This window comes from Aspergillus steynii, assembly GCF_002849105.1.
Source record: "Aspergillus steynii IBT 23096 chromosome Unknown P170scaffold_4, whole genome shotgun sequence".
NCBI classification, from domain to species: domain Eukaryota; kingdom Fungi; phylum Ascomycota; class Eurotiomycetes; order Eurotiales; family Aspergillaceae; genus Aspergillus; species Aspergillus steynii.
Window position 1 is genome coordinate 3,206,136 of NW_020194401.1, and position 11,657 is coordinate 3,217,792.

The window sequence follows — 11,657 nt, forward strand, 5'->3', positions numbered from 1 at the left end:
CATGCTCTTGCGCCTTAACCGCCGCCACCGCCGCCTCCACCCCCGTTGCCGCTGTTGTTGCGACGTCGTTGTTTCTCATAAAGAGCAAGCACGGTGAGAATGACCATGAGCTCGAACTCCCGACCATAGTCCGCATGGATCTGAAGCTTGCCACATTTGGTGAAGCTCTTGAGGCTGTTGCTGGTAAACACCGCGACAATGCGGTCCGTTTGCTCGTTCACGAGCTTGTAATTGCGCGAACTGAGTATCGAGGGCTTGCTGTCTTCGACCCCAACGCTATGGGTGCGCTTCCAGACAAAAGACCGCTTGATCACCTCACCATAGGGGGATCTCATGGTCATTTGCCAGCGGTACTTGGTGAGCTGGTAGTTCATGCACACAAGGTCCTCCCACTGCACATCGCTAATATTCTGGGGATCTCCCAGTCCGACTTTCAAATGTCTTGAGAAGTGAAGAAACTTGCAGACAGCCACGATGGGGGCACTCTCGTCCATGCCACCATGGACTGTGAGATCGGGCTTTTTCGGTCGGATCAGTGAATTTTCCACATGATAGAGAGGTGTTTTGTCGGCCAGAGTGACATCGTAATGATGATGCAAAACCGTATGGTAGATGTTATATAGACGAGACCCATCCGGGGCTGGGACGGTGCCAGAGGTGTCAAGGGAACTTGAGGGATGTAATGAACCCGCACCTGGAGTAGACGAGTCCTTGGATAAACTCATGTTGTTACCATTAGTGTGATATAGTGGTCAAGTGATGAGAGAAGAGTCAAAGAGTAACATGAGGGAAGGGATTCGGCCATCTTATATCTTGCATTGAGAAAGAGGTCAGCTTGAAATAGACGCAACCCTCATCCCTTGATACGAGCTAGCCACAGGGCTTAGCGTCGATCGTACCATGGATGCTCGATTGAGGCATATACGAGGCTGTGTTAGCCATTTTTGCCCGGTGAAAGTAGTCGGTCAGCCTTGGGCGAGTGCCGATCACGGGGGGCCTTGGCTGCCGAGTACGATTTGCCCAAAGGGGAAGGCTCCACGTGCGGTCACATGATAATAACCAGATACATTCAGTCACGTGGACTCAAATCACCTGACCTCACCTGACCATGCAGCGCGTGCCAAGACTCGCGCGCGTTGATCGGCGGCGAGAAGAAGTCGGCGACTTCCATTTGACTGTCGATGGCGATGGCTGTTGGGCATTGAAGACCGCCATTCACTCTGCAGTCTGCCGTCAACCTTCACTTGCCAACCTCCGAAGATTTGCGCCCCTGCGTTCCTCGAATTGTCTATTCCCCAAGCTTGGGGTGGCGCTGCTTATCCTGAAGATATCCATACCTCTCCGATCTCCAGATTAATTTTGTTTATTTCTCCGCCTCGCTGTCCCAACACCTCCCTTATCTCTTGACACATCCAGCATGTCTTTCAAGGTCCCTTACGATTCGAGCCCTCCGTCGACCCCCGGAAAAGGCCGCAGTTTTCTCAGCAATGTCTCCATGACTCCTGCGGGCGCTCCGTCCGAAGCCAACTCCTTTACTCCTCAAGGACCGCCGCCCTCTACGGTCTACGGAAGCTCCCAAATGAGTTCTCGATCGCAGTTTGACTCCCCGCAGGCCCTGTTTACGAAATCGGGCAACATCAACCCCAACGACAGCATCTTCGGATCCTCGATTGCGTCCAATGATTATCCAGTCCCGCGGGGGAGACAAGCAGCGCCGGCCACCCGATCTTTCGCCGCATCCTCGGTCTTCAGCGTGGGGAGCAGTCGCTTCGGCGACTCTTTCAATTCGCAGGCGCCGAATGATTTTGGATCGTCGCAAATGGGTGAAGATCCAGGCTCGGATGCCGACGGGGACGAGGAGATGCTCCCAGAAGAAGAAACAGAAGAGCGAGCTGACAAGAACACGGGGATTGCACAACAACCACCGAAACCAAGCAACCCCTTCAGTTTCCTGGACTCGCAGTTGTCAAAGCCCCTGTTTCCGCCACCGTCGAAGCCGGCAGAGCAACGGAAGCCAATATTCGCCAATCCAGACAACGCCAAGCGCCCGAAGCTTGACGACAAATGGGCGGAGCAATCTCCTCTGCGCAAAACGAAGCTGTCACCCAAGAAGGACTCCGCGATGCCATCTATCGTGCGCAACTTTGCTTCCCGGTCGCGCGTCACATCGGTCGAGGAGTCTAGCGATCTCATCATCGAAACGGAGGACGAAATCTGCAACATGTATGACGCCGCGAAACAGGCTGGGTTCCGGGAGTCGGAAGTCAATGCTACTTTCTCGGATACGTGCACTAGGCTGGTCGACATCTGGAAGTCGCACGCAGGGCGGAATGCTTCGCGGGCAGGGGGTATCGGTCCGGGCGACCATGCCCCCAACGTCGCCAAGGCAGGCTTTCTGGGATCGCTATTGATTCAGCTGCATCACCCTCCTTTGGTGCATGCGAGGACTGGTGGCTTTGCAGGCCCTCTTGGTTTTCCTGCTCCGCGCGCCCTAGTGCCTGCTGGCTTTCGGTCCGATTTCCTCACGCCCATGCCCAAGGTCCTCCTGGACTGGCTCAATCGTAACCACGCTCAACAAGCATCCGATCTTCATGCCTTGAAGGAGACCGAGCCGAATCCTACGGCGTCGCCAAATTTCTGGGAGGCCATCAACACCGCGGTTCTGCGTGGACATCTTTCACAGGCGGCCGAGGTCTTGCGATCTGCTGATTTCAACTACGCCAGGTCTGCGTTGGAGGATGGACTACCGCAGACTGGCTACAAGGGTGCCCAGCTGCAGAACATCCAGAAGTGTGTCAACCGGGCTCTTCAGGTTCTGACTGCATGCCCCTGCATTCGCGATGACTGGGATGTCAGAGGCGCGGAGTGGGGTCTGTACAGGAAACGTGTGGTTGCGGCGGTCGCTGATTTGGAGGAGTTCGCCGAAGGAAATGAGCAGCCGGAGCCGGAGCCTCCAGTCCTAGGAAACCGGTTCCAGGCGGCCAACTTCGGGTTAAAGCCGAGCTCTAACACGCAAGAATTCTCATTCACTCAGTCTTCACGGATGGCGGAGAGCCGAGTTCCCTGGGCTATCTATCAGAGCCTCAGATCGCTATACCGCATCCTGCTTGGCGACACAGCGGCTATCATGCGGCAATCCCAGGATTGGATTGAAGCCACCGTCGCTTTGACCGTGTGGTGGGATGGCGAGGATGATGAAGATGCCCCCGTCCAGCCTAGCGGGCTCAATTCTCTTACCAACCAGTTCTTGCGTCCCCAGCTGGCGAAGACGCAGACTCCGGCCGGCGGCAACAATCCACCGGGCACCTACCTTCGTCGCCTGGAATTGGCCTTGAGTAGCGCAACCAACCAAGAGCAGGACAACGCCGGATTCCGTATAAATTCTCTGAGCAGTCTCGAGGTTGGACTGGCTTCTGTTTTCGAAGGAGACGTCAGCGGTGTGATCGAGCTACTCCAGACATGGTCGCTCTGCGTGGCGTCTGCCGTGGGCGAGGTCGCGGCCGCCGGCGGCTGGTTAGACACGGCGTCGGGCAAGAAGCCGCTATCAGGCTTGAGCGAGAACGATCTGATGGTGCTCTCATACGGACAAGATAACAGTGCTTCGTCGCGCAAGGTGAACAAAGACGATCTGCTAAGCGACTACGCGTCGGGTCTGTTTGAGCGGCCTCGTGTTGAGAACGAATCTGGTTCTCGCACTGGATGGGAGATGGCATTGGAAGTCATGAGCCGCCTAGACAACAAGGACAAGATGCAAAAGAAGGTGTCAGAGATGGTCGACACGCTCCCTCTCAATGACGCAATTGAAATGGATAAGGTGGTGCTGCTGTGCTCCGAGCTAGGATTGCATCAGGAGGGACGACGGGTTTCCGAGGTTGGTCATCTCCATGTCTAGACTGAAAACTTGCTAATACCTTCTGCAGCGTTTCGGAGATCTTACGGTCGACGAGGGTGAAGAATACGGCCTTGCCTTGATGTGCTACGCTCGAGCGCATAACCGCCACAAGGTCAAGTCTGTTGTGGATCTTCTCATTTCCTACAGTCTGGTGCAATCCCGCGCATATCCCGCCACCCCCGATCTTGACACGCAGCTTGCTACCCTGGTGAAGGAGCCGAAAACTTGCCTTTCGTCTATTGAGGCCATCGACGAGGAGGCTGCCAGTATCATCCAGTTTTACTTTAGTGGATACGCGACTTTGCGGCGATTCTACGAGACGAGAGACGAGGCCATCGGTCTCACCGAGGGGCAGCGGCCTCGCTTCAAGCCTCTTGCGAGACGGCGAGTCGCAGCCAAGGCATTGGTCGCGGTCATTAGCAGTGCTGCAGACAGTATCTACGGTGGACTTTTCGATCCCGAGCGAGACTCTGCGATTCAGGTGGATGGGCTGTTGGTGCTGATGGGAGAGGCCCTTGCTTTTATCGATCGTAAGTCAGACTTTATCAACCCTTTTTGCCACCGCAGAGGCTAACCAGCAGCAGAACCCACCCCGATGTTTTCCGTGTCCCAGCAGTTTGCCATTCTGTCTGCGATCGAGGATCTTGAAACCGTCACTCCGCGAGTCTACGCCCAATGCGCTGAATGCTTCCGCGCGACGCTCCTGCAGTATCGGTCTCTGGAACATGCGTCTTCTGGCGACCGATCACCGGCCGAAGCCTTCGTTTTGCCGCCTTCTCGCGAACTTCTCAAGAAGTCCGTGACTTCGCTTGCACCGCCGAGCACATTCTCATTCCTTGGAAACGACGTGGTTGGATCTGCCCGGAATCGGTCGATGTCCGGCTCTGGCGCCGGCTCCGGGGTACTGGTCGCGCGCCCGGGAGACGGAGGCAGTTCCCACGAGCGAGGCTGGGACTGGCGTGCGGCATTACCTGAGGATGTGAAAGGGGAGGAGGTACTCCGAATGCTGCGATTGGGATTAGCCCGGGGGTTGAGCGCGGGGGCCCTCGGGTCAGTTTGATAGAATGGCGGCGCAAAAGTCCACGCATAGCATTGTATGTTCTGTATGATCGGGAAGTTCTGTTTTCGTCTCTTGTGAGATAAGAGTCAATAAAGCTTAATCCTGCATTGGAGGATATCCCGTAGCCTTCATAAACCGGTATTTGATCATTGGTCGATTGATGGGTAGTATTTGAAGGAATTTGGGCGTCAAAGGCGGCTGTCATTTGGATTCTTGAGCATACCACGCTACCTCTAGACAGGTGCAGCCCCTCGGATGAATCGGTCCAGAATTTCTTTTCTTTTGAATCGACGATCTTGGCAGAAGCTGCGGGTCGTCTCGTCCACGTCCCAATCCACATACTTCGTAAGCGCCATCCTAACCCTTCGATTTATGTCAATTCCCACACCTTTGGGATTGAATTATTTTGAGATATACCTCAAAGTCCACCGGATTGAAGAAAGGATTGTTCAGTTGGTCCTGGTCGCGTAACCCTCATGAGTGGTCAAGCAATGCTGTTTGGTGGAAGAAGTCCGTACTCCGTAGTCCACAGACATCGAAACAGGGAATGGAAACAAGCTAGGGCAGCCCTCATTTCGATTATCAACCATCAAACTTTCTCATGGCCCCAGGGCCCATTTCCATCTACCACGTGGGTCCAGGGCAACGAGGAACAACCGGTTGTCGTTGGCCGTGCTATTTTGAGAAAAGCTCGCAGGGTTCTGCGTGTCTATCCTTGCGAGTGGGCACAGGACAGCAAATCATAATCTCCGAGATCAGCCAGAACAACGGCTCGTACCGCACATTCAGCGTCGCCGGCATGATTGTCTGGTGGTGAGTCCCAAGGATACGCAGCAGCGACGAGGAGGAATAAATGGTTGCCTGACGAGGACGGCCGATGATTGGATGACATCATGGATGAGTCAGGCGAGGTCCAGTGACCCGCCAGGCCCGATTGGGACAGCCGGGCACCTGACGCTCCACCGTCCAAGTCAGCCTTGTGCCCTGTCGTCTCTCTCTTCCTCATCCATTCTCCTACCGACGGAGTATCTCCTCATCTCGCTCATGATTCGTTCGGAATCACAACCGTCCCATGCAAGGCCTCGGCCCTATGGCTCAAATCAGTATCTCTTTCTGGTATTCCGGACCACCCCAGCTGAATACTACCGACCCCTGCAAGCCACCGAGCAACGGCGTCAATGGCAGCCATATCCTTAGGGTCGCCTAGTGCCTGAGACGAGCTTCTGACTCCTCTGCGACGGTACGAGGGTCAGTAATCGCTGAACTGAACCAGCTGTCATCCGTGGATACTTTCAACCGTTGCAGGTGCCGAGCGCAAGTTAAGCCGGCGTCAAGAAATAGCATTTCCGATGCCTCTCCTACCCTACTCTCCTAGTTCTGCACTACGCAATCGTAGTGACTCCTTCAGCCCGACTAAACCCCACTGATCGACTAAGGCTCTCGGTGTTGGCCGCTGCTCGCCCTACGGGATTGGAAGAAAACCAATATGGTATGGTGCTAATCTTGCCCGACAGACTGGGCTTTTTAATTTTAATTTTTTTTTCTTTGTCGTTTTTCATTTTTCTTAGCATGATTCTTCCCTGGCCCTGGCCCTATCCCGTTGATACACCGTTTTCCTTCCCCGGGCAAAAGCACGACACCACTCGTTGATTTCGATGGATGCCTTGCATTTTCGGAGTCACATTACTTTCAGGCCGATTGATCCAAGAGACATGTAACTTGACGCATACCACACATTCCCTCCCAATCCTCATCGCTCTTTATCAATTCGATTGTCTGTGTGTGAGTTTCAGCATGGTCTGGTCGCCTGATAATCGATCTTTATAAATGATTAAATCTTTCATATGTGGTCGGCATCCTCCCCACCTCCACCAGCGTTCTTTAGACTGTGCTTCCTTTCTTTAATCCCTCCAATTCGTTCATTGACCGATCTTTTCCTTTAATCGTCTTTTACTTCTCTCCGCTGGACGTCGACTATCCTCGTTGTCGCATTTACCCCACCATATAATTATACCATCTTTGTTCTTGCCATCTTTCACCATGTGTTACAAACTGGTGGAACGGTTTTCAGTCTGTGGCTGTCTTTACTTCCAACACGCGGTTGATCCGTGTGAAGCATATGGCCAACGAGGCCATACGGTGCAGGAGAAAACGGTTCTCGTTGGGTATACCTGCGACAAACATACTGTGAGACGGGGCGAGCCTACGCCAAAGGGAACGACTTGGCCGGATTCCGGCTACTCCAGCGCCAAAGGGTATTGACCGTGTCGACCGGATATTGACCTTCATCATGTCGCCCGACGAGACATCTTCCGTATCCGTCTTTGGTTATTATTGAGAGAACAACCGGCAATCGAGCATTCGCCGATCGATCCCGCTATTCCAAAAGTCTTTATTGTCTTGAAAGCATTTGGCCGGTTCCAACCCCGTTTTGCGACAACGATATATTCGCTTCAGCTACCGGAGAGCTTCTTTTACTACCATCTCTTTCCGTCTTATTCTTTGATGCCCGGATCCTGCTTGGCTGGATCTACGCCAGTTCACGAGACACGAACGCATGCGCTGCGATATACAACCTAGTTACCGCTAATGTGGAGTGAGGTGGAGTTGGGTGGCCGAGAGCAATAGGATGTGGTTAATCATCAGACTTGCATGAAGATGGAGTTTGTGTCCCGAAGGCTGGCAACTTCGTTAGCATGATTAGACACCTCATGCATGCATGACTGGCAGGTCGGACTGCATGCATGAGGTGTCTAATTTAATAACATTGCATTTGATAGTATATACATGCATGAATCTAAACCCAACACACGACATACTCATGTACATACCAAACCCCTAATCACCCACCCCAGAGAAAGAAAGAAGACTAATCCTCCCTCCCAATCACCCTCTCCAAAAACTCAAACCCCTTCCTCTGCACCTCCCACGTCCTCGACCCAACCTGCATCCCCATCGCAAACGTATGATCCTCCCCCTCCACATCCACCATCTCACACTCGACCCCCTTCGCCCTCAACACCCCCAGCAACTCCCGGCTCAAGAACCCGGGAACCATCCGATCCGCCGTGCCATGCACAATACACGTCGGGGGGAACCCTTCCCCAACGCGCCAGATCGGATCGATCTCCCGCACGTCTCGGTTAGGGTAACACGCCGCTAGGACCGTGCCGTTGGCGATCTGCGTCAGGGCGAAGGCGTCGCGCGGGCGTGTGAAATCCGGTCCGGCCTGTTTACCCTCACCTTCCCTTCCACCTGCGCCTTCGCCTTGGGATTGGCCCTGCCCCTCGAGCGAAATCCCACTCCCGATAGGAACCGGCGTCTCGTCATAGACCTGTCGTATGAACGCCGGGTCCAGCGGCGGCAGCTTCTCCTGCACGTGAGGCAGCGGCTGGGACCAGAACGGATGGGTAAAGTGGATGGCGCCGTAGAAGTTGAGGATGGCGCGCGGTGGACGGGGCGTGTCGTAGCCCTGTTTAGTTGGTCAGTTTGCTTCTCACCTAGTCTTCCTTTCCAACCCAACAACCTAATAGAGACAGTAGGGGATGTGTCTTACCAACGCCAGCGCCAAAAACCCCCCACTCGACGTTCCAAACGCCATGACTTTGTTTTCATCAACCACGCACTCGTACTGGGAGTGACCTTGACCCTGACCCTGCTCGCGCAGATAAGCATCCAGTCCGCCTGTATACACCCAGCTTAGCAGATCGCGACAGTCCTGCACCGGCCCGTCGAGGATGTTCACCTGCGGACAGAGCCGGTGGTTCGGGGCGACGACGATCCAGTCGCGGGCCAGACAGTCGGAGACTTGCGGCAGAGAGATCAGGCTCGAGTGGCCGAGCATGAAGGCGCCGCCGTGGATGTTTATTACTTGTTTTATTAGCTGGTTAGGGTTATTGTTTGGGGGTTTTGAGGTTATGGGATGGGATGGAGGGGATACGTACAGACGGGGTATTTGTGGTGAGGGGCATTGTCGGAGTTGGAGAACGATGGGGGGAGGTATATGTCTGTTGTGATTTTGGTGCCGTTGATTTCTTTGTAGGTCGCTGTTAGGGGGGTTGGTGGCATTTTGGCAGTTTGGGTTCGGTTGTATCAAGTAGATGGTTTAAAGAAGGATGTATGTAGGTGAGATGAAAGAAGAGGTGTATCGGGTTTATGTTCATGTCAGGTCTCCGCTCCGGGATTTCCGAGGTTAAGTCAAGTATGGAGAAGCCGAGACAGCTCTACGTTGGATGCGGATAATACTACTACTACTACTACTACTACTACTACTACTACTACTACTCTGATATGATTACTCTGATATGGTTCAAGAAGTGTAGATCATTCATTCCTCATTCCATTCGTCTCCGGAACTCGCGTATTTACAGGACCAGTTCTATCTAGGAAACCGATATACAGGTCCAGACAGCGTTCCAGACATCAGTCAATCAATCATCGTCATCACTTCATTCCACCTGGCAGATTCCATCGCATCAGCAGAGAACCAGGGTGGTGATTGTCATTTCCCTTAGCATAACTCGTCAATCCCCCTCTTACTGCGACGAAGCGAGTCCGGCCCTCTTCGTAGCTCCGGGCTACACGGTCCGGTTGGATTTCCCTTTTTTTTTTTTCTTGTTTTTTTCTTCTGTGATATTGAATCCAGTGTTCAATGTAGGGTTATTATACCCGAAAGGAGTGACTTTAGCGTGAGTGCTATCGGCGCAACTGCTGCCAGTGCCAGTAGGCAGGGTTCGGACAGGGGAAGCAAAAAGCAGCCCTGATCTCGGTGGTTATAGACATGCAAGATCTCGACGAGGCTCAACCTCGCCGACCAGGGAGGACATCTACCGACGAACAACGATGCCCTGGCGGCGGACACCGCTGCGAGCGCGACGGTATTCTTCATCGCTGTCGGACTCGGAGCAGCTGGCCTCGGAGGACTCGGTGACGTAGCCGCAGCGGCTGCCACCGCAGTCGAGCTTGACGCGGTCACCCTTGCGGGTGATGCCGTAGCGTTCACAGCGGCAGATGGACGCGGGCGGGTCGCTCATGGACGAGAGCGACGAGGGCGAGGTGCTGCCGGACGACCGCGAGGAGCGGGACGACAGGGACGAGCCGACGGAGCTGGGCGGACTGTTGGAGTACGAGTACTCATCGGACAGACGCGAGTCCGCAAAGCGCGTGGTGAGATCGTCCATGGTGGGCGCGAAGTCTGTCTCGCGGAGCCCTCGGGACGCGTACGGCTTGGACGGCTTGGGGTGGTGGATCTTGGACGGAGACAGAGCCCGGCCGGTGGGAACGTCACCGGAAGTGCGTCGGGTCTTGGGCGCCGACGACGGGGCAGAGGACTTCTTGCTGCTGCTGCTGCTGCCGCCGGGGACGTCGAGGATGTTGAGTTTACGGCCAGTGGTGGGCTCAACGGTGTAGTCAACGGCCGGATCATGGGAGACGTGGTATCCGTCCATGATGTACTGCGTCTGTCAGTATTTGCTATTCCATCGGTTCATCAGGAAACTCACGTAGTACCAGTAGCGGCCGCCCAGCTTGAGCATCGACGTCTGGAAGCGGAACTTGCCGATCCATGCACCTGGCTTGGAGTCATCCCGGGAGAGGGGAATCTGGCGGGAGTAGTTGTCCCAGGAGCCGAGGAGGTGGACGGTCTTGCAGTTGGAGGAGGTCCGAAGAGAAAACTTGAGTTGAACAGCAGACATGGTTGCAGAGATTGACCAGGTTATACTAGAAATTAGATTATATGAAAGTGAATGAATATAAGATGGCGTCACGGAGGATGAAGAGCACGATCTTCCGAGAGGCAAGAGAAGATCTTAAGGTCGTTGATGAACTTGGAAAGAGCAAGACTACCAGAGCCTCTATTCAATCAAGTCCGAGTTGTTGGTTGGTTGGGTGGCTGATGGTCCAACAATAGAATCACAACGAGGCTCTGCGGTTAACGGGATCCAGTCCACGACACCGAATGCAAATTAGAATAATCGTAAAGACGCCTTGGCGATTAAGGCGTAAAAAAATTGAGCAAGATAGTGTCTGAGCTGGAAAATGGGGAGACACACGTCGACCGGCGACGAGGAAATGAAACCGTAAGATTGGACAATTAAGAAGTATCCTGGCAACAAGTATCAGGGGAATGGGGATGGGGACTTCAGAGAGCACAGCTCGCCTGAAGGATCAAAATAGAAAGGGTTTTCTGAAATTTTTGATATGGATGGGGAAAAGTGCAAAGATTAATAAGTATATGCAAATCAAAGAAACAACAAAAACCAGTGCAACCAGTGCACAGGATACTTCGAAATTAAGGGCAGCTCAAAAGACAAGACCAAGCTTGCTGGAGAAAGAAAAGAAAGAAGAGAAGAGAGAAGAAAGCGACGAGGCGTGCTGGCGGCTGCGGCATCTTTAAAGAGCGCCAGAGGTTGTCCCGCGAAGTATGTGAGGTTGCTTGCCAGCCAATCGTGCTGCTACTATTCTGGGCTGCATCCCCGGTGGGCCCGCCGCTCGAGCCATCGGGCCAATCAGGCCGGGTCCTGGCCCTCCTCCCAGCTGTCACGGCGGGTAACCCACGAGGATTATTGGCCTGGTGACAGCCAACCACCGCCTCTGATTTGGCGCCTGTGATGAGCACATCCGGCCGGCCAGTCATTTGCGCTCAATGGGTGTCCGGGAGGGTGTCCTGCAGGCCGAATGGGGAATAAGGTTCACAGAGAGGAGGGG

At 54.1% G+C, this 11,657-nt stretch overlaps 5 protein-coding genes across 5 annotated transcripts; 2 read left to right on the forward strand and 3 right to left on the reverse strand.

Annotated features, from left to right (window-relative positions):
* Window positions 1–14: 14 nt before the first annotated feature.
* P170DRAFT_357589 (uncharacterized protein) lies at window positions 15–725 on the reverse strand (the record flags this gene model as incomplete). The annotated part of the gene is made up of 1 exon (XM_024844228.1): window positions 15–725. The coding sequence occupies one exon, from the start codon at window positions 723–725 to the stop codon at window positions 15–17; it is 711 nt and encodes a 236-aa protein (XP_024704917.1).
* A 459-nt stretch (window positions 726–1,184) lies between these two features.
* Window positions 1,185–5,058, forward strand: P170DRAFT_384758 (putative nuclear pore complex subunit Nup85). Its single transcript, XM_024845687.1, has 3 exons — window positions 1,185–3,871; window positions 3,921–4,422; window positions 4,477–5,058. Exons 1-3 carry the CDS (start codon window positions 1,418–1,420, stop codon window positions 4,950–4,952), a joined length of 3,432 nt encoding a protein of 1,143 aa, XP_024704918.1. The 5' UTR covers window positions 1,185–1,417; the 3' UTR covers window positions 4,953–5,058.
* Window positions 5,059–6,992: 1,934 nt separating this feature from the next.
* On the forward strand, window positions 6,993–7,214 carry P170DRAFT_356616 (uncharacterized protein; the record flags this gene model as incomplete). The annotated part of the gene is made up of 1 exon (XM_024844164.1): window positions 6,993–7,214. The coding sequence occupies one exon, from the start codon at window positions 6,993–6,995 to the stop codon at window positions 7,212–7,214; it is 222 nt and encodes a 73-aa protein (XP_024704919.1).
* A 607-nt stretch (window positions 7,215–7,821) lies between these two features.
* On the reverse strand, window positions 7,822–9,077 carry P170DRAFT_409138 (uncharacterized protein; the record flags this gene model as incomplete). The annotated part of the gene is made up of 3 exons (XM_024846759.1): window positions 8,897–9,077; window positions 8,509–8,822; window positions 7,822–8,424 (listed from the first exon to the last, which is right to left on the reverse strand). The coding sequence occupies exons 1-3, from the start codon at window positions 9,018–9,020 to the stop codon at window positions 7,822–7,824; spliced, it is 1,041 nt and encodes a 346-aa protein (XP_024704920.1). The 5' UTR covers window positions 9,021–9,077.
* Window positions 9,078–9,778: 701 nt separating this feature from the next.
* On the reverse strand, window positions 9,779–10,645 carry esdC (GTP-binding protein EsdC; the record flags this gene model as incomplete). The annotated part of the gene is made up of 2 exons (XM_024844214.1): window positions 9,779–10,405; window positions 10,454–10,645. 2 exons carry the CDS (start codon window positions 10,643–10,645, stop codon window positions 9,779–9,781), a joined length of 819 nt encoding a protein of 272 aa, XP_024704921.1.
* Between the last annotated feature and the right edge of the window lie 1,012 nt (window positions 10,646–11,657).

Coding starts and splice junctions, on each gene's coding strand:
- P170DRAFT_384758 (XM_024845687.1), top strand. CDS start 1,418: ATGTCTTTCAAGGTCCCTTACGATTCGAGCCCTCCGTCGACCCCCGGA. Junction 3,872..3,920: donor AGGGACGACGGGTTTCCGAG/GTTGGTCATCTC, acceptor TACCTTCTGCAG/CGTTTCGGAGATCTTACGGT. Junction 4,423..4,476: donor GGCCCTTGCTTTTATCGATC/GTAAGTCAGACT, acceptor AACCAGCAGCAG/AACCCACCCCGATGTTTTCC.